The sequence below is a fragment of the Salvelinus alpinus genome, chromosome 5 (genome assembly GCF_045679555.1).
Source record: "Salvelinus alpinus chromosome 5, SLU_Salpinus.1, whole genome shotgun sequence".
Classification (NCBI taxonomy): Eukaryota; Metazoa; Chordata; class Actinopteri; order Salmoniformes; family Salmonidae; genus Salvelinus; species Salvelinus alpinus.
The window spans coordinates 85,344,696-85,366,750 of record NC_092090.1 but is presented as its reverse complement, the minus strand read 5'-3'; the positions used below and the strand labels follow the sequence as shown (position 1 = coordinate 85,366,750).

General features: G+C 43.5%; 2 protein-coding genes across 10 annotated transcripts in view; one reads left to right on the top strand and one right to left on the bottom strand.

Moving 5' to 3' along the window:
* Nucleotides 1-632: 632 nt before the first annotated feature.
* Nucleotides 633-7,452, top strand: tchp (trichoplein, keratin filament binding). Of its 2 annotated transcripts, none has more exons than XM_071403938.1 (13): nt 633-776; nt 1,002-1,207; nt 1,467-1,677; nt 1,802-1,858; nt 2,162-2,230; nt 2,569-2,742; nt 3,221-3,333; nt 3,463-3,529; nt 3,625-3,797; nt 3,902-3,983; nt 4,105-4,290; nt 4,414-4,557; nt 7,168-7,452. In XM_071403938.1, exons 2-13 carry the CDS (start codon nt 1,008-1,010, stop codon nt 7,198-7,200), a joined length of 1,509 nt encoding a protein of 502 aa, XP_071260039.1. In that variant the 5' UTR covers nt 633-776; nt 1,002-1,007; the 3' UTR covers nt 7,201-7,452. The 2 variants fall into 2 exon arrangements, with proteins under 2 accessions (XP_071260039.1, XP_071260040.1); XM_071403939.1 differs by having other exon boundaries at nt 659-776; nt 949-1,207.
* Nucleotides 7,453-7,567: 115 nt separating this feature from the next.
* Nucleotides 7,568-22,055, bottom strand: part of git2a (G protein-coupled receptor kinase interacting ArfGAP 2a) — a 30,133-nt gene continuing 15,645 nt past the window's right edge. For 3 of the 8 annotated variants that reach the window (XM_071403929.1, XM_071403925.1, XM_071403926.1), the window contains 7 exons: nt 21,082-21,354; nt 17,654-17,740; nt 14,030-14,112; nt 13,620-13,811; nt 13,115-13,246; nt 12,146-12,209; nt 7,568-11,940 (listed from right to left, as the gene is read on the bottom strand). In XM_071403929.1, the coding sequence (XP_071260030.1) occupies nt 11,728-11,940; nt 12,146-12,209; nt 13,115-13,246; nt 13,620-13,811; nt 14,030-14,112; nt 17,654-17,740; nt 21,082-21,354 (1,044 nt within the window). In that variant the 3' untranslated portion in view covers nt 7,568-11,727. The remainder of the gene's footprint in view (nt 11,941-12,145; nt 12,210-13,114; nt 13,247-13,619; nt 13,812-14,029; nt 14,113-17,653; nt 17,741-21,081; nt 21,355-22,055) is intronic. The other 5 variants (XM_071403927.1, XM_071403932.1, XM_071403928.1 and 2 more) reach the window with 5 other exon arrangements.

Genomic DNA, 22,055 nt, shown 5'->3' with positions numbered 1-22,055 from the left:
GTCACCATAGCAACACCCACCTGTAGCATGCGCTCCAGCAGGTATATTTCACTGGTCATCCCCATAGCCAACCCCTTCCTTTGGCAGCCTTTCCTTCCAGTTCTCTGCTGCCAATGACTGGAACAAATTGCAAAAATCACTGAAGCTGGAGTCTCTAACTTTAAGCATCAGCTGTCAGAGCAGCTTAACGATCACTGTACCTGTACACAGCCCATCTGTAAATAGCACACACAACTACCTCATCCCCATATTATTACTTACCCTCTTGCTCTCTTGCACCCCAGTATCTCTACTTGCACATCATCATCTGCACATCTATCACTCCAGTGTTAATGCTGAATTGTAATTATTTCACCTCAATGGCCTATTTATTGCCTACCTCCCTACTCTTCTACATTTGCACACTGTACATATATTTTTCAATTTTTTCACCTATTGTGATATTGACTGTACGTTTGTTTATGTGTAACTGTGTTGTTGTTTTTGTCGCACTGCTTTCCTTTATCTTGGTCAGGTCGCAGTTGTAAATGAGAACTTGTTCTCAACTGGCCTACCTGGTTAAATAAATGTGAAATAAAAATAAAATGCATTCATCAATCGCCAATCATTACAATGCACTATTCATCGAGCTGTTTGACCCCTGTGAAGCTCCGTAGTGTAACTAGGAAGTGATTTGGTTACTAAGCGAAACGGGAAGAGAAAGAAATCTAAGGATTTTCTCCAGCCGCAAACTAACATAACTTTGAAATTATATTTTGGAGAGGGAACGTTGACTGGTAAGCAATTTGATGTAAAAAGTTTTTTTGTAAAGACAAATGTCGATTAACACTTTACGCTAGCTAACTTTTGTTAGGACTTTACTGATGGCGTCATATTTTGAATCTAGCTAGCTACGCTATCTACTGTAGCTAGCAAGTAACGGCTTTGTCCATTGCTTTTGTCTAACAGAAGCAGTTGGGTCCGTTTCTAAAGAGGTAACTGAATAGAGTTTTCCCATCTAGATCTATATGGCTCTACCAACCCTCTCTGCCCACTGGCCGAGTCGAGTTCGTTCTCTGGAAAGACAGATGGTGCGGCACTGCCGGCAGCGGGAACAGGAGGCATGTTGGCGGCAGCAATGGGAGATGAACTCGAAGTACTACAGACAACAGAACGTTGTAAGCAGTAAGCAGGCACACTGGAGTTCTCGTCAATCATACCAGGAGAGGTAGGCCTAATTCTCAAGGGCTGTATTATCCTTCCACTGTTTTGTTTGTACTTCGGAAAATGATAATTGACTGAGATACTATGATGGGAATTAGGCTATAACTAATTTCATGCTTTAAAAAATTATCTAGTATTGATCCAACTTTTCTTGTAGTGGCAACAGTTCAACAATGATAACACCATCAGTAGATCTAATGGATGATACTTGAAAACCATTATCACTAGTTAATGGCTTATCTCCTTTCTCTTCCATCCATCAGTATGTCAGCATACCACAAAGAGAGACTGAAAGAGGAGAAGGTGGTGAGTCTGGAGCAGCGCAGGGAGCGTCTCAGGACCCTGCTCCAGAAGGAGCGGGACCAGCTTGAGGCTGAGTTACGGGATGTTGTCCCTGACAGGAGCACACTGACTAGGCAACTGGTGGACAAGACCGAAGACCTCCGCTCAGGCAGAGAGGAACGAAGGAAGAAGGTATAGAGGCACCAACCTCATCCGGTTTATTCTTCAAAAACACATAAGATACACGAGCACTGAGCTGGCAAATTGCATGACCATTGACCTATGATTTTTGTTGTTTTACTATTCCACCACACAGCTAGCAGAAGAGCTATTGAAGGAGCACTGGAAGAAAAACAACCCTGAGTTGCGGAAGGTTAGTGGCCAATTGTATCTGTCTTTTAATGAGAATTGGAGGTTTAGGATGCCATGAATAGCCCTTGACAGTTCGTCACAACAACAAATGTTTCTTATTGGACAAGTCCTTCCCGTTTCAGTCCATTTGGTGCGTAAAGAACACAACACTGGTGACTAAGTGCTGTATGGTACATCTGAAGAGACCTGACAGTTTTTTGTTGTTGTCAAGAAGTACACTTGATCTGGAAACCAAAGGGCTTGTGATGCAATTGTTCCATCTCGTCTGTGTATCGAATCCTGATTGAACTGTTTGTGTCTACAGGTCGAGTCAACCTTACATAAAGATCATGTGGTGAGCCAATGGCAGACACAGACCTTGGTGAAAAAACAGGTATGCGCTCAATGCTACAGCCAGTATTACCTTTCTGTCACAGGGTTTAGTTCACTTCAGTTAGTGCGTTTTAACTCAGTGTTGAGTATTTCATTTCAAGATGGTCATTAGTATTTAAAGAGCATTCTTTCATCTGTGAGTACAGTATTCTTTTATGGAAATAAACTCCAATTAGACTACTCTTTTCTCAGGGTGCAAAATAAGACCTTCCTTAAATGTGTGGATATCCACAATGCTTTTTCAAAATAAGACAAATTGTGTAGACATATCTTAAACTGATTATCATCGAAAGACAATGAAGTGGTAATCCAAAGTAATCCCTGCATTGAAACCTGCAGCACGAGGAGGCAGCCCAGGAGGAGAAGAGGCGCTTTGAGAACGAATACGAGACGAGTCGACGGGAGACGCTGGAGAGGATGAAGCAGGCAGAGGAGAGAAGAAGAGGAGAGGACAGGGAGAGAGCCAAGGAGCTCCGCAAACAGATGGAAGAGCTCAAGCTCCGGGAGGAAGAGGTAAGCAAGCAGCTGTTGTTCAGTCTCTGGACACTTTAGTTCTGCAAAGGAGGAAAATGGTACTGTTAAACCATAAGAAGAAGCACCGGACATTGTGTAGTGCATTGAGTAAAGCAAGACTGTGGAGACCAGTCAGACGACATATGAATAATAATTTGTGTCCATTTCAGAAAATTTGTCTTGCATCTCATCTCAAACTCAACAGCATCACCACATATACTGCATAAATACATACAACAATATAAATCACAAGCAAAATTACAACAAAAACAACACGTGGATACAGTCCATGGGTTAAGCAACATTTCAGATTCATAGGGGAGGTGGGCAGTCATTTGTTTGATACTGGTGGGGACGAATGATTTCTGGTATTGGCAGCCTATTGGTAAGACCTGGTAGTCCTGCATAAGCCTAATTTGGAATTGCACTGTAAATGCTGGTAGTGTGACTGAGCCCCTATGCTATCTCTGTTTCTCAGGCCAGGTGTCTGAAGAAGGAGCAGGAGGCCCTGCTGTCCCAGCGCTGGGAGGTAGAGAAGCTGGAGGAGGAGAGAAGGAAGGTGGAGGAGTGCCACAAGAAATCTGAAATGGGGTAAGTGACTCTCCCATTGGAAGAGTTCAGTCAAGGATGAAAACTATAAATAAACCATCTGGACTGAAAAACTGCATCATGTCCAGTAGTTGTTGTTCTGTGGTTTGATCAAACTGTTTCCTTACTCAGGCGATTCTTGACCCGCCAGTACCGCGCCCAACTGAAGAGGAGAGCCCAGCAGGTGCAGGAGGAGCTGGTTTGTACGCTTGTTTTTTTAATTACTCAGCTGTATGTGAATTGACACACCCTTCACCAGTGACCACTGCTTGCAATGCCTGTGTCGTTCACCAGGAGGCGGACCGCAAGATTCTGGCAGCCCTGCTGGAGGGGGAGCAGGAGGACCAGCGTCTGGAAAGCGTGCGGCGGGAGAGGGCAGTGGCGGATGCCGCCTGGATGAAGCACGTCATTGAGGAGCAGCTCCAGCTGGAGAGGGAGAGGGAGGCAGAGTTTGATGTCCTGTACCGGTCAGTAGAACCAATACTATCATGACTCCCCCTGCCAGTCTAGGTCTGACTATGGGGTGGAGATCTGCGTTTGTATTGCAAAGTTAAATTATTGGTCTTGTCAGGGAGGAGGCCCAGCGTGTTTGGGAGAAGCGGGAGGCGGAGTGGGAGAAGGAGAGGAGAGCCAGGGAGAGGCTTATGCAGGAGGTGAGTGGGCCTAAGGGGAAGGGAGGGTAGGACATGAGCAACACACCAAGGAGTGCCAAGCTTGCGTCTTTGTATCTACAGAAGACTAGAGAATCCAAGCGTCTCCTTTTCTCCCTGGAAGGTTCTGGCAGGCAGACAGCAGCAGCTGGATGTCAAGATGCAGGAGAACCATCAGGCTCAGGAGGAGTCTCTGAGGAGGCGCGAGGAGCTGATCGAAGAGCTAGAGCTGGAGCGGCAGACCAGACGCCAAGAGAGGGAGGAGGATGAGGGTCACAGGACGGCTCGGATGCAGGAGATCAATGCACAGGTTGGCGGGGGCCTTCAAACTTCAATTCTAAAAGGATGTATGAAAGGCCTTGAACAGCCTGTGTTGAACTGGGTTAGAGGATGAAGCTGTCTAATGTGGCTCGTTGTTCTCTCTCCCCTGCAGGTGGAGCAGCGGCGTCGGGAGCAGTGGGAAGAGCAGCGACGGAGGGAGCAGATGGAGGAGGTGGAGAGGGAGGCCCTGAGGCTGCAGGAGGAGGAGCTGAGGCTGGAGACTCATAGAATGGCCCAGCAGGGCTACCAGGACAAGGTACTGAACCACGGTCCTGTTCATTTGGGCACACAATATCAACATTTTTACATGGCAGCTATACGGATAACAATTCATTTGGAAAATATACTGAACAAAAATAGAAACGCAACATGCAACAATTTCAAAGATTTTACAGTTACAGTTCATATAAGGAAATCAGTAAATTGAAATAAATTAATTAGGCCTGAATCTATGGATTTCACATGACTGGGAATACAGATATGAATCTGTTGGTCACAGATACAGTACCTTAAAATTATAGGGGCGTGGATCAGAAAACCAGTCTATCTGGTGTGACCACCATTTGCCTCAAGCAGCGAAACACATCTCCTTCGCATAGAGTTGATTGGGCTGTTGATTGTGGCCTGTGGAATGTTTTCCCACTTCTCTTCAAAGCCTTTGCGAAGTTGCTGGATATTGGCGGGAACTGCAACACGCTGTTGTCGTGTCTTGGCTATCATTAATGTTATGACGATTGTTTTATCAAATCAATTAACTATGTTTAATTATTACGTTGATTAAATTAATCATCGCAACCATTAACTCATTAGCAATCTTGGGGCACCACAGAAAAAGTTTATTTAACGAGTTACCGTTTTCCGAATGAACTCTTAAAGATCTCTTACATTTCAGTGAATCAGTCATTAATTAATTGTTACTTTCTATCAGTCTCATTCTGAACATTGTTGACTTCAAATCTGCACAAACCCTAGTCTCCATGATCATTCAGCGATACCCAAATTGGCGTAATTATTTATTTACTAACTAAATAATCACACAGAATGACATAAACACACACAGTATAGTTATTGGTTACTAACACAATGCAATGAAAGGTCCCTAGTGGACTAAACCGATATGATGGCTTGTGACGCAAAATGAAAAGGGAGGGGAATGTAAGAGAGTGGGAGAAAAGACAAAGGGCTTCACTATTGTACATACAGCTGATAACTATGCTCATGGAAACAATATGCACATGAACGGCTGCTCATTCGAAAATAATTGCAATGTACATATTTACGATTGTATGCCTTTGTTGTCTGTGTTGAAATCGGCGGTCCATTTTCTGAAGAGTCAGTTGACAGAAAGTCTCTGGAGAGGTCCCCCCTCCTTTGTAGTCGTAGCTTGTTCAGCGACTCTGTTCCTTAGAATCGAGTGGTGAGAGGAAATTGTTCTTTGTCTCTCGTCTTCGGTCGAGTTTCCTAGACTATTTTACATATACAGCTGCAGACTGTGAATGTGTAGTCTTTAGTTTTGTAGATTTCTTAACCATTTGTAACATATTCCGCTGGTGCTGCACGTAGCTGGTCTATAGAGTCTAACCATTCGTGACATCCGGTTCACACCGTCCACCTGCTTGGTCTCTTTTTTTATTTTATTTTATTTTTTACCTTTTATTTAACTAGGCAAGTCAGTTAAAAACAAATTATTATTTACAACGATGGCCTAGGAACAGTGGGTTAACTGCCTTGTTCAGGGGTCTCTATTGTCTAACCATTTCAACATGTAGCCACAGCTCTCTGGTCTTGTAGAGATTTTCTTCTTTTCTGTTAAAAGTTTCTGAGTTTCTAGCCATTCCGTATCTTTCAGCTCACACTGTCGGTCTCGCTGGCCTAATGTACATTTTGTCATGAGTCCTATTTAAGCACTCGGGGGGGGGGTAATGTCTGTGCTCACTTGGGTAATGTCTGTGCTCATGTGGGTGTGGTGACTGAGTGGTTAAGACTTCCTATGAAAAACAATTCTCTCATTTAGAAGGCTAACATCACATTACATCTTCTTACAAATAGTTTCATATTTCTGGCAGCTATGATCCTCACCCAAAAGGGTCATGACACTGTCGTACACGTCGATCGAGAGCATCTCAAACAGCTCAATTTGTGACATGTCTGGTGAGTATGCAGGCCATGGAAGAACTGGGACATTTTCAGCTTCTAGGAATTGTGTACAGATCCTTGCGACATGGGGCCGTGCATTATCATGCTGAAACATGAAGTGATGGCGGCGGATGAATGCAATTGTGTTCGTTGTCCGTAGCTCATGCCTGCCCATACCATAACCCCACCACCACCATGGGGCATTCTGTTCACACAACGCCATACACGTGGTCTGCAGTTGAGGCCAGTTGGACGTACTGCCAAATTCTCTCAATTGACGTTGGAGGCGGCTTATGGTAGAGACATTATCATTAAATCTTCTGTAACAGCTCTGGTGGACATTCCTGCAGTCAGCATGACAATTGCACACTCCCTCAACTTGAGACATCTGTGGCATTGTGTTGTGTGACAACCACTATTTTGTGTAAATATCATGCTGTTTAATCAGCTTCTTGATATGCCACACCTATCAGGTGGATGGATTATCTTGTCTAAGGAGAAATTTGTGCACAAAATCTGAGAGACGCTTTTGTGCATATGGAAATTTTTTTGCATCTTTTATTTCAGCTCATGAAACATGGGACCAACACTTTACATGTTGCATTTATATTTTTGTTCAGTGTATAAGCCTATTGCGGTTGATTTGGATTGATATCTTACCATGTTTGCTCTTAATTGCTAAAGCACTTGATTAGTTTTGTCCCATATTCATACAGTCTTCCTCTCATAGATTCGTAGCAGACCCCGATCAGCCTGGACATGATGATCCTGTGAGGCCAAAAAAGACACAGCACAATCATATGTTTTTATACACATTTGTACAAAAAGTTCATCTTAATGAGTTTAAAACTTATCAAGTATTCCAACACCATGCTCGTCTGTTGCAGAAAGTGGATGTAGAGTTTTACAAAATGGTGTGTAAGGGATAGCGTTACAATCTTGGGTTTTATGTTTATATAATCTTTTTATGATTTCATTGTGAATTTTTTCATTAAAATAAATCACTATTCCTTTCTTTGCATGTTTTTCTGCTCTCATGGACGAAGCACATCACACAAGAATATAACAAACAATTACTTGGTCATTAATAGACAGAATAACTACATTATCACAAATACAACATGAAAAGGTTCATTATAAATTACTTTTATAAAAAATATTTTTTTTAAACATAACTGCAGGACTGACACCTATTGAAAGTCCATTCAGAACAAGAGAAGCACAGAGGGACATTTCCTTGATCACATTTCAAGTACAGTATAACACAGCTCTGAACCATCTGCTAATAATGACTACCATCCGCTGGCAGAATTGTAGAGGAGACATCTACAGGGGATATCTACAATCCTATCCAATTAGTTGCACATTTAATAAAAACTTAGCAGCATTACAAAATGGAGCACAAAAACACAGAGGGGAAATGATTCATAATCTGCAAATCTAGCTATGGTCACAACACTAACACTGTTCTAGTACACAAGCAAATACAGCACCCTGTCGACCATCTTAGATGGTTCAAAAAAGAGATCACTAGAATTCAATACAAACATATTGCTGGTGAAGAGCATAATTTGCCCCCCTGAATAAGTGTTGATATGAAATAGTAGGCATAGATAGCTGTAGATGCATTTCAAAATGGAAGCAATAACACAGGGGAGGCACATTGGCATTGCAGGGATACGCAAATGTGCACAGATGAGAGATGGTTCAAGTCAGTTCCAAATCTCCCAACATTCCTTCCTACACTTGCTGGAATCGTATTCAATTATACATTAGAATTCCATAGTTAGGTTACAGCAGGGATCATCAACTAGATTCAGCTGCGGGACTATTCTTTTGTTGAGTAAATGTTCAGGGGGCCGGAACATAAATACTAATAATTTGTAGACTGCAAATTGACCGCAAGAAGCCCAAACAGATTGTTTTAGACAAACCTATCATTTCAAACCTTGCTTACATTTGTATACAATCATGTGTCTCTATTATGCTTGGGAACAGATTTCATATTAAAATCACCGGAAAAAATATATATACAGTACCAATCAAAAGTTGACACGTTCTCATTCAAGGGTTTTTCTTTGACTATTTTCTACATTGTAGAATAATAGTGAAGACATCAACTATGAAATAACACACATGGAATCATTTAGTAACCAAAAGTGTTTAACAAATCAATATATTTTAAGTAGCCACCCTTTTGCCTTGATGACAGCTTTGCACACGCTTGGCCTTCTCTCAACCAGCTTCACTTGGAATGCTTTTCCAACAGTCTTGAAGGAGTACCCACATATGCTGAGCACATGTTGGTTGATTTTTCTTCACTCTGCGATCAAACTCATCCCAAACCATCTCAATTGGGTTGAGGTCAGGTGATTGTGGAGGCCAGGTCATCTGATTCAGCATTCAATCACTCTCCTTCTTGGTCAAATAGCCCTTACACAGCCTGGAGGTGTGTTGGTTCATTGACCTGTTGAAAAACAAATTATAGTCCCACTAAGCGCAAACCAGATGGGATGGCGTATCGCTGCAGAATGCTGGTTAAGTGTGCCTTGAATTATAAATAAATCAGACTGCCCTTGAAGAAACTTTCAAAGTCCTTGAAATTCTCCAGATTGACTGACCATGTCTTAAAGTAATGATGGACTGTCGTTTCTCTTTGCTTATTTGAGCTGTTCTTGCCATAATATGGACTTGGTCTTTTACCAAATAGGGTTATCTTCTGTATACCACCCCTACCGTGTCACAATACAACTGATTGGCTCAAACGCATTGAAGAAATAAATTGCACAAATTAACTTAACAAAGCACACCTGTTTATTGAAATTCCAGGTGACCTCATGAAGCTGGTTGAGAGAATGCCAAGTGTGCGCAAAGCTGTAATCAAGGCAAAGGGTGGTTACTTTGAAGAATCTCAAATATAAAATATATTTTGATTTGTTTAACACTTTTTTGGTTACTACATGATTCCATATGTGTTATTTCATAGTTTTGATGTCTTCACTATTATTCTACAATGTAGAAAATAGTAAAAATAAAGAAAAACCCTGTAATTAGTTGTGTCCAAACTTTTGACAGGTAGTATATATATATACATACACACACACACACACACACACTTTTCCCAGAGCAAAATACATATGCAAAAAAATAAACGTCCTCACTGTCAACTGTTTATTTTCAGCAAACTTAACATGTGTAAATATTTGTATGAACATAACAATATTCAACAACTGAGACAAACTGAACAAATTCCACAGAAATTGAATAATGTGTCCCTGAACAAAGGGAAGGGGTCAAAATCAAAGTAACAGTCAGTATCAGCTGTGGCCACCAGCTGCATTAAGTACTGCAGTGCATCTCCTCCTCATGGACTGCACCAGATTTGCCCGTTCTTGCTGTGAGATGTTACCCCACTCATCCACCAAGGCACCTGCAAGTTCCCAGCCATTTCTGAGGGGAATGGCCCCAGCCCTCACCCTCCGATACAACAGGTCCCAGACGTGCTCAATGGGATTGAGATCCGGGCTCTTCGCTGGCCATGGCAGAACACTGACATTCCTGTCTTGTAGGAAATCACACCTGTCTTGCAGGAAATCACACAACAAGCTCAGTCCGATGATGCTGTGACACACTGCCCCAGACCATTACAGACCCTCCACCTCCAAATCGATCCCGCTCCAGAGTACAGGCCCCGGTGTAACGCTCATTCCTTCAACGATAAACGCAAATCCGACCATCATCCCTGGTGAGACGAATCCGCGACACGTCAGAGAAGAGCACTTTTTGCCAGTCCTGTCTGGTCCAGCGACGGTGGGTTTGTGCCCATAGGCGACGATGTTGCCGGTGATGTCTGGTGAGGACCTGCCTTACTACAGGCCTACAAGCCCTCAGTCCAGTCTCTCTCAGCCTATTGCGGACAGTCTGAGCACTGATGGAGGGATTGTGCTTTCCTGGTGTAACTCGGGCAGTTGTTGTTGCCATCCTGTACCTGTCCCGCAGGTGTGATGTTCGGATGTACCGATCCTGTGCAGGTGTTACACGTGGTCTGCCACTGCGAGGACGATCAGCTGTCCTTCCTGTCTCCCTGTAGCGCTGTCTTAGGCGTCTCACAGTACAGACATTGCAATTTATTGCCCTGGCCACATTTGCAGTCCTCATGCCTCCTTGCAGCATGCCTAAGGCACGTTCACGCAGATGTGCAGGGACCCTGGGCATCTTTCTTTTGGTGTTTTTCAGTCAGTAGAAAGGCTCTTTAGTGTCCTAAGTTTTCATAACTGTGATCTTAATTGCCTACCGTCTGTAAGCTGTTAGTGTCTTAACGACCATTCCACAGGTGCATGTTAATTGTTTATGGTTCATTGAACAAGCATGGGAAACAGTGTTTAAACCCTTGAAGATCTGTGAAGTTATTTGGATTTTTACAAATTATCTTTGAAAGACCAGGTCCTGAAAAAGGGACGTTTATTTTTTTGCTTAGTTTATATACAGTACCAGTCAAAAGTTGACACCGACTCATTCCAGGGTTTTTCTGGAGTGGGGGGGGGGAATTAAACCACCCGCGGGCCACCAGTTGGGGAACCCTTGGTTACAGTATAATGATATTAAGTAGCGCCAATGTGTGTAACGTATGTTATTCACTAATAACAGCATTATGGCTTAATCATAGCTTTCACAATATTCTCAACCACGTGCAATACTATAATGGGTTGCTTAAATTCACTTCCAGGCCGCAAGCTGGACCGGGGACCGCCAGTTTGAGACTCCTGGTTCAGATAAGGAGCATCAAAGAGGATGACAAGCCTTTTTTTATGGAGGGTATAGGCGATAGTTGGGAGTAAAACAATTCTTCTTTGTGGGCGAGGAAGACATATCTAGCACCACAAAAAAAAACTATCAAGAAGTGCGGTTTAGAAACTGCACATTAGCGACGAAGGATCTCCACAATCATCTTGTCAGTATCTGGCTGTACTCTAGACTCCTGAAGTAGCTCACGACAAACCAAGTCCATAGAAATAAATCTACTAGTACAGCCTTTCCCTTGCAGTTAGTAGAGCTCTGGACACTTTCCCATAGCTCAAGTTCAGTGGTCTTTTGGTACCAATGTTTTAACTTCAACACTCTTTATAATTGCGTACATTTGTCTTTAAATAAAAAATGACATGCAAATATCACATACACATTAAAAACAGGAAATTTTTTACAACAAAGTTAAAGGATGAACAATACGTGGAGACATTTCGGGCCTTCAGATATCTAAAAGGCCTGCGACGGGCGGCAGTGGTGATAATGGTCAGTTGCTGTTCTCCTTGGTGGTAATGGTGACAAGCTGCTTGGCCGCCTTGGCGATGTCATAGGCACACTGGATAACCTGCTGGGTGACCAGCTGCATGTCAGGCACTGGACCTCCCTCTGGGGGCACTGCCTTCTGACACTCTCCCTGGAGCCGGAAGGCGCTGGACGTCAACAGGCGCAGGGGACCTCGCACTGTCTCCGAACGTGGTCTCTGAAAGGTGAGATGAGGTTACAGGTAACCAATAAGGGGTTCAACACATCACAACACACAATCAAACTTTATTTCTATACCACATTTCTTAGAGGATGCAATTCAAATTGATAAACAAATAAAAATACAAGGTGAGGGGAAAAAAGGGTTAAAAGGCCTTTGCGTGTGTGTGATGGTGGTACCATGGAGCGTTCTGTGAGCTTACCTTGGGAAAGAGGGCAGCCATTTCCGTCACAGCCACATATATTCTTTCGGAGCAGGGTATAAAGCTTTAAGAGGAATCATCAGGAGGAGAGAGGTTAATAAGACAGACTTTTCATGTCATCATTATTTCATGGAGAAGAAAATAAACTTATATTAAAATGTTTTGCAATAGCAAAACAACAATATTCAAAACAAGACAGATCTGAGTTGTTAGTCTAGGTGAAGAGGCACAACACAATTCAACACTCAGAGCTACATGCTGAAAAACAAACTGCAGTCCATTCTTAGTGCTTGGCTAATCTATTATGCTATTCCAAATATTGCATTCTGAAACGGTCAAACTACAGCTGCCATAATTACCGTAGCCTGGGTGCCAATCAGTTTCTGCACTGAGGAGTTGGCAAGAGAGCAGAAACAGATTGGTACCCAGGCTATAAGTCATGGGTAATATAGACAGGAGTGAGGGATTATAGCTGATTATGTGTGATGAACTATCAGCTATGACAAAACAAGAAAATAAAAAATATTATAATTTCTCATTTGGATATTACACTACAGGGCACCATTCCCTAAAATAAACACATATAGAAATAATCGTATGAAGTTGATTAACCCTCGTATCTACTTTAGATGGACTACTAAAGATTCAACGGAATACCAGCTAAACAAATCATTGCTACCTTGAATATCAAAAGTTTAGTTTTGAGGTAGTGGTGTTTGCACTGATGTTTGCAATGGAAGAAATGAAGAGAGTAGGTGAGTGAGTTCTTTAGGATCAGCCTTTCACGCTAACGCCTAGCAGGCCACACATAGCAAAAGGAGGGAATCAGTCATCAGAATTGGGCAACCGAGCAGGGGTAAGCAAGACAGGGAAGGTGTGTAAGAGTGCGAGGGAAGGTGAGTGAGAGAGAAGGTGTGAGGGAGATGAGACACTGTGCCTGAGAGGCAGGGACAGAGGCCAGTAAAGTACCAGGCGGCAGGATCGGGGGAGCGCAGGTTGAGGGGCTGCAGGGGAGAGGGGGCCTTCTCGGCCCAGGGCACCAGGCTGCTGAAACAGCCTAGACTGTGCCTGAGCCGGCGGACACCCTCACGCTCACAAGGTCTGCTTACAGGAATATAGGGGGAGAGACCAGAGGACCACAACACCCTCGAAATAATGACACACGAGAGAGGACACGGGGTGGGGAGAACACAGAAAAAAGACAGAGGTGAAATCATAGAGGGAATAATAAAAACACTGAACTGAGAACACACAAAATGTAGAGCTCCAGTAAACAAATCAGTGACAGCGGGGGAACTCAATCTAGGAAGTGGAGGTACTTTGATGAATACACAATAGAGAATTGGTGAAGCTGTGATGAATTCTGTTAGACAGAAAAAGCCTAGTTTTATCTCAATAGAGATAGTTACAACATAGGATTTATATTTCATTTGTTTTTTCGGTGTCGAGTTCGTGACCTGCACTTCTTCCTCACCTGTCGTGCTTGTTCTCCTGTGCAGCGCGGAGCAGATCCTGGATGTTCTTGGTGATCTGCTCTGTCTTGCGAATGACATCCTCGGTGCTGGGGAGCGCAGAGTCTGGCTCGACTTCAAGATCATCCAGTTCAGGGATGGAGCTGCCCTCCCCAAGCCAGCCACTGCTCCTCAGCCTCCCCCTCCTGCCCACACTGCCAGGGGGGGGAGAGACAGGGAAATTAAGGATGTTACTACAATCTCTGCATCCCTACATCCAGACCTAACTTTCGCCACCTGATGTGTAACACTGGAAGCAGTGGCAACTTTGAAGGGACGATTTCCAATCTGACAGTGTGCCTTTGCTTTGTGTGGCTTGTATCAGTGAATTGGCTGTCTGTGCACACAGAAGTGTGTGTGTGTGTGTTCCTACCCTGAGTCCTCCAACTCAGAGTCATTGGTGGTGTTGTCATAGTCACCGTCTGACATGCTGCTCTGTTTCTCCATCTTGGAGGCCTAACATGAGAGGGAGAGAAAGGAGAGTAAAACAAATTGTCACTGTGACAAATACCAATGAAAATGCAAGCAAGAAATGCATCATACAAAATAGTTTCTAACGGTATAGCACAAACCATTACATCATACCTAGGCCTAAACGTAAATAGAAACTTTGACAGAAATGTTCTTAAACAGTTTCACTAACAACTTACAGTATAGTATGTATGGCAGTGACAAATTGAATGAACTAAAACCATGGGAAAGAAACAAAGACGACAATGCATAAAACAAGTCAACATCGAAAGCAAAACAGAGAAGCCTTTTGAATTTCATTGCCAGGGTTAGTAAAAAGAGGTTATCCGGGGTTCAAAACTGTTCTAGTTTTTTTGCCCTCAATATGAAACTGCAACATATTGGTAACATCTGCAAATTCAATGTCGATAGGCTACTGTAATAGAAACCACACTGGACAAATGGAATGGTTCGTTGATTGGTACCATGCCAAGTTGGGATGCTAGGCTTGTCCAATGTCAATGAAAACCTTTGAACTCCTGCTAGTAAAAGATGGAGACTCGTAGACAATATTAAAAACAACAAAGTAATAGCCTAAACCACGGCAGGGAATGAAGGGCCAAATGTAGTCCAGAAAAAACTTCAAACACTGCCGTGCTGGCTGCACCCTTTTTAAAATGCACACTCGAAGACAGATGAAGTCAGGGATGTTTGAGGAGAGAGAAATGACTGGATATCTATCAGACAAACAACCTCCAATGAATTACATCAGAACCATGATCCATTCTTTTCCAGAGCTCTGATCCAAGACTTTCATTCAGAGTCATAACTTTCATGACATCATGGAATCAAGGTTCTGATTAATTTGGGTCAAAAGCTTAAAAACTGTACAAGTCTAGGGGGAGCACTGCGTCATCGACTGAGGCGATGCTGATGGAGGTACTGGTTAACAAATGTATCTGACCATTTAAAGTCAACTGTGCTCAATACTCTATACTACGTGCTCCATCCAGCCTGTACGCATTGTGTGCTGCGTCACAAGACTGGTGGATAATAGCTTTACTCTAGTATCAGATTGGAATTTGACGCACAGCACTGACCCTGCACTGTCGCGTCCATGCATATTCCTCGCTCTTTCAGCAGAGAAGAGAAAGTATGTAGAAGCGGTGCGTTTCAAAGAAAAGAGCAGAGACAAACACCCAAAGGGGGACACAGGCCACATACCGTAGTTACATACCCTTTCCAGCCTAGCCCAATAGACCTGCTCAAAAAACATCCTCTTCCTGTCTGCAGGGCAAGATGCCACAGCCCACACAAACACAATACAGCAAACTGCTGAAAGTGGGGTTAGCTTGTACAAGTGTTTTGTCAATTTCTTTACCACTGTTCTGCACATTGGTCAGTCAAAGGCTCTGTCCAGAAATAACCCCTAGCCCTTATGCACTTGTGGAGATCTGAGAGCTCCCCCTTGCCCACTGATAGGTTAGATAGAATTGTTAACATATTGCTTAAACCTTCACCAGATCTCCACAAGTGTCTAGGGAGTAGGGGCTAAGGGTTGTTTGCTTCTGAACAGGTCCCACCTCTTGGTGCGGGACAGACTCCTGGATAACCGGTGAGTTTAGGTGTTACTAGAGGCGAGGGAGGGCATGCTGGATGACGTTTACTGGGCAACGGCCATGTGCTGGTTAGAGGGAGAAAAGAGGTCATCAAGTTTAAACGTATTGCAAAAGATTGGCTTGGAAGATGGAAGGAAATTGCATTAGTAATGAGGAATTTGGGAAAATCTCAATAGGCTGGCAACTGGTCTCATGGAGGGTAGGCAAACCTTTGCATTGAGATGGGTGTGTGATCTTGGAGCATAGTGCTGCTTCATTGAAAACCTTCTAGCTTATTGTAACAGGCATGATGAGGACAGTGGTCGTGGAGATGTATGGGTGGTTGTGGTGGAGATTATATATATATATATATATATATTATATATATATATATTACACACACACAAAAGTATGTGGACACCCCTTCAAATTAGTGGATTCTGATATTTCAGCCACACCTGTTGCTGACAGGTATATTAAAAATCTTGCACACCGCTACGTTATCTCCATAGAAAAAACATTGGCAGTACAATGGCCTTACTGAAGAGCTCAGTGACTTCAACGTGGCACCGTCATAGGATGTCACCTTTCCAACAAATCAGTTGTCAAATTTCTGCCCTGCGAGAGCTGTCCCGGTCAACTGTATGGGCTGGGACAGATATTTCCAGTGAAGTGGAAATATCTAGAAGCAACAACGGCTCAGCCGGAAAGTGGTAGGCCACACAAGCTAACAGAATGGGAAAGCAGAGTGCTGAAGCGCGTAAAACTCATCTGTCTTCGGTTGCAACACTCACTACCGAGTTCCAAACTGCCTCTGGAAGCAAAGTCAGCTGTTTGTCGGGAGCTTCATGAAATGGGTTTTCATGGCCGAGCAGCCCCACGCACACAAGCCTAAGATCACCATGCACAACGCCAAGCGTTGGCTGGAGTGGTGTAAAGCCCGACACCATTGGACTCTGGAGCAGTGGAAACGCGTTCAGTGATGAATCACGCTTCACCATCTGGCAGTCCGACGGACGAATCTGGGTTTGGCGGATGCCAAGAGAACGCTACTTGCCTAATGCATGGTGCCAACTGTAAAGTTTAGTGGAGGAGGAATAATGGTCTGGGGCTGTTTTTCCATGGTTCGGGCTAGACCCCCCTTTCACCCCTTCAAGTGAAAGGAAATCGTAACACTACAACATACAATGACATTCTAGACGATTCTGTGCTTCCAACTTTGTGGCAACAGTTTGGGGAAGGCCCTTTCCTGTTCCAGCATGACAATGCCCCCGTGCACAAAGCGAGGTCCATACAGAAATGGTTTGTCGAGATCGGTGTGGAAGAACTTCACTGGCCTGCAGAGAGCCCTGACCTCCACCGCATCAAACACCTTTGGGATGAATTGGAACGCTGACTGCGAGCCAGGCCTAATCGCCCAACATCAGTTCCCGACCTCACTAATGCTCGTAGCTGAATGGAAGCAAGTCCCCACAGCAATGTTCCAACATCTAGTGGAAAGCATTCACAGAAGAGTGGAGGCTGTATAGCAGCAAAGGGGGGACCAACTCCATATTAATGCCCATGATTTTGGAATGAGATGTTTGACAAGCAGGTGTCCACATACTTTTGGTCATGTAGTGTGGTGGTGGTGGTAGAGATACTTCACACAAGCTCTGTGAAGCACAAGAAGTAAGAATGCTCTGACTTCTGCGGAGGCGGGCATCGTAGACGTCACCAGAACCCTGAAAGCCAGGTCCTGGTGACGTATATGGGTGGTGGTGGTGGTGGTGCTAGAGATATGTATGGGTGGTGAAAGGAAGGCAGCCCATGGGGTGGTGGCTTGGCTCATGCAACAGGACAGGTAGGGAGGAAGCAGCATATGAAGGACAAAAGGAGGGAGGGAGGACTAGGGCTCCCAATGGATTTGCTGTGTCAAGAGGCATGGACCAAGTGAGGAGGTACTTAACCCTTTGAGCACTTTCGTCCCGTGACCAGGACAGGGTGGATGGGAAGGAGGGGAGGGATGAAGAGGTCACAAAAGCACCCCTTCCCATCTAGAAAGGGGTTCAAATTATACATAAAACATAAAAAAAAAATGAACAAATTGTTAGTGCTCCCAATAACAAAGACTTCATGCAAGTAACAGTGTTTGGGAGTACTAAAATACATTTTTTATAAAAACAATCTATAAGAAACCAAAATCAAAGTAAGAATGTAGAAAACCATAAAATGTGATGATAAACGAGACTGCATGACAAGAAATGTGACTTGAATAACTGCATTACAATCATTGCCATGTTGGATCTGGGAATACTGGACCTCATCCCATACCTAGAACATTTTAAACATCTAGACAATGAATATATTCTACCTTTGATACTGCATAGTACAAGATTGTTTCATAGCGAAAGGGGCATTCCGGGATTCGAAAAACAACAAGGCAGTCACTCCACCACTTGTTTTTGTAAACACCTGAAGGGTGGGGCTAGATAAATGCAACCATTATAAAATCCATAGACAGAAGGAAAGACCATCCATGAGGTAAAAAGTATAGTTTTAACCATGTTCTGCAGCTGTAGGCTACAGCAGGGGTATTCAAATCTTACCCTACGGAGTCTGGAGTACTGCTGGTTTTCTGTTCTACCTAAACATTGCACCCACCAGGTGTCCCAGGTCTAAATCAGTCCCTTATTAGAAGGGATGAATGGAAAAAATCAGTGGAACTGGCTTCGAGGGCTAGATTTATAATTACATTGTTCACAAACAATGTAGGAAAACAAACTTATATTTTGGGTTCTGATAGAGTAGGACACACGACATTCGCTCCTACAGACAGTGAGTGACGTGGCTGTGGCTTGCTATATAAAGCAGGCAGACAGGCATCAACGCTTTCAATTCTATTCGATTGAATGTTAGAATGGCAAAAACTAGTGACCTAAGCGACTGAGCGTGGTATGATCGTCGGTGCCAGACGCGCCAAATCCAGTATCTCATAAACAGCCGTCCTCCTGAGCATTTTATGCACGACAGTGTCTAGGGTTTACAGAGAATGGTGCAACAAATTAAAACATCCAGTCAGCGGCAGTCCTGTGAGCGAAAACAGCTCGTTGACGAGAGAGATCGAAAGGAGAATGGCAAGAATCATGCAAGTTACCAGGCGGGCCACAAACCGACAAATAACCGCGCAGTACAACAGTGGTGTGCAGAACGGCATCTCGGAATGCACAACTCGTCGATCCTTGTCACGGATGGGCTATTGCATCAGACGACCACACCGGGTTCCACACCTCTCAGCTAGAAACAAGAAAAAGCGGCTCCAGTGGGCAAGCGATCACCAACATTTGAGGACAATTGAGGAGTGGAAAAACATTGCCTGGAACATGACAGTGAGTTCGGTTTAGTAAGCACTGCCTGCAGTCCCCAGACCTCAACCCAATAGAGCATCTTTAGGATGAGATGGAACAGGCTGTTCACAGCATGAATGTACCGCTGTCGAATCTGGAACAACTGCATGATGCCATCACGTCAGCATGGACCAACATCCCTGTGGAACGTTCCAGACACCTTGTAGAATGCCCCAAATAATTCAGTCTGTTCTGGAGGCAAAGGGGGATTCGACCTGGTACTAGATGGGTGTACCTAAAATCGTCCGGGGAGTGGAGAAGTACCAATCCCGGAATGCCCCTCGAAATACCAGAACAGTTTAGTTCAATTACAAAAACATCAAATTCCTTTTGTTTAAAAATTAATTTATATACACCAGGATTTAGAACCAAAAGTTGTTAGTTCAAGGGTTCAAACTTTTTTTTGCTCGCCGACCCCATTTCAATATAAATAAAGTGATGTAACCAATGGCCAATGTCAAGATTTTTTTTTAAATTGGGGGTATGACAATCTATTGCAAATCAGTCACACTATTTTACACAGTATCTCAAGCTGAAGGTTTGAAGAGACTGAAATGCATCAGAAAGGTAGTTCAGAAGATCATTAGGTATGATTTTTTATGATCTTCTGTGTAGAAAAGAACACCATCATTGACGTTCTTCTCCCACCGTCTGTTTTAGTGCTTGGTCTTGTGCACTTGTTTTAATAAAGATTGTGGGCATTGTAGAGGGAAACAGAAGACACATGAGTTTTATCTTTCAGTGACAGGGTCATAATATTTTGTAGCTTAAACAGTTCAAAAGGTAGAGCTATATTTGTAGGAAGAAAACAGAAACCGCTCTGTTTATTACAACCACATCTAGCGACTACTGGAGGTTACTGACGTAAACCCGGTTCCATCAACCAAGCGTGAGTTTCTCTCACGACCCCATTTCCAAATCACCACATGGGGTCGCGAGCCTAGTTTGGGAAAATCTGTGTTAGTTTGTCATGGAGACATAAAAACCCCCAAAAAACTGATTTTTTTTTAATGGGATGTTAATGTTTAATGCTTATTTGAAATGACATACAAACCTTCCAAATATTTCAGATTGAAATGAAAATAACAAGTGTGATTCTGACATCTTTCATATTGTCTGAGACAATGTTTGAACAGAGAGTACTCCAAGGGCCCTGTTCGAATACCTTAAAATGCACCCATCACAGATCTAACACACTAAGATTTCTGAAAGCAATTGAGTGAAAATGTTTTCACATATCTACTCACCTATAGATCTGTGATTATCTTAAAAGGATAGTTCACCCAAATTACAAAATGATACATTAGTTTCCTTACCCTGTAAGCAGTCTATGGACAAGGTATGACAGCAATCCATGCTTTGTTTTAATTTGTTATGGTACCAATATTAGCATTTCTTTTGCACCATGTTCAAATCTATGAGCTTCACAATCAATTTTAGATTATTTCGGATGATATGGACATGTTAATATCGGTACCATGACTTGAATAGGATGTGCCACAAATGCTAACACATTAGCATTTGGAAACAGTGCCAGGGAAACTAAACCAAAGCATAGACTGCTTATAGGGTAAGAAAACCAATATCTAATTTTGGTGAACTATCCCTTTAAGGAAGGGAGAAGACAGATGCATTCTAAAAGGTCTTGGAACACGGCCCAGGAAACACTGTGGAAACCAACAGCCCAGAGAAGAATCCTATGAAACTGCAGGCATTCAGAGCAGACAGAGTTGAGACTAGCTGCCTGTGACCTGTGTGCTTGACATTGTATTGGCTGATTATCACTATCAGGTTCAAGGTGCCAAATAACAGCTACCAGCAAACACTACACCGACGAAAAACAGAAAAATAAATTAAAAGCAGAAAGGAAAACAGAAGAGATATTTAAAAAAGGCTGCAGGAAAAGATAGAATGAGAAAAATGGTTGAGGAGACTACAAGGAGATGGGAGAGCGAATGGCAAAGGAGGCTGGCTGCGGGATATTTACTTACATGAGGTGGGAGGAAGGGTTGCAGGGTGGGGATACCCTCCTCTGTGTAGGGGGTCTCCCCCTTGGGGAGGTAGGGCTTCAGGCCCGAGCCAGTCTCATAAATAGACATGGACATGGGCCGGCTGGCCCGCGCTGACTGCCGGCGCTTCATGGCCGAGGGGCTGGAGGAAGGAGGGTCAGTGTACTCTGACCCGCTGCTGATGGGGACCTGATAGATATGGGTGGTTGGGCCCTGTCGCCTGAGAGACGTGTTCTCGCTTTGCAGAGAATGCAGCTGGAAGAGACGGGTCAGCAAATACACTAAAAGGGCGCTTTTCTTATCAGCAAGCAAGGTGTTTAAGTTTTCTAGCTTTAACGCATGCTTTATTCTCCACGGGGTGAATCCTAACTTTCACTTAAGTTGAATTTCACTTGTCATGAATTGATGTCAATGGGAGACTAAGTGAAAGTTAGGATTTGCCCCCATTTCTCTACTTGACTTCCGGTGTTGGGAACCGTCAGCATCAATCTGTACTAAGCTAAGACCAATGGTATAGGCTACTACTTATGTCTTTATAACATGCTAATTAACATAGTTAATCATGTCCCCTCTGGTGTTACTCATGCTAGGCATTCGAAAAACTCCACTCAAATCACAGCAAGAGGTAAGAGAAAGCAGAAAGGGCAGCAGGCAAGCCAGACAGTTCAGATAGCTCCTGTCTCTGTCTGAGATGATTGATAGATAAGATATGAGTACCAGGGACAAATATTGTGTGCCAGGGATGCCCAGACAGTGGCAGAGAGGCATCCAGAAAATACAAAGACCCTCTTAGATCTTGATAGTCAAAGAGGAAGAGATATGCCCCAATCAGTGTTCTCCATCTTGTGCAATTGCATTATCTGGTTCATAGAGTTGGAAAGAGGGCACACCCCCACTTTTCCATTATTGCTCCTGTGACAGCACGAGGAACATCATTGACTGGTTGATTCTGAATG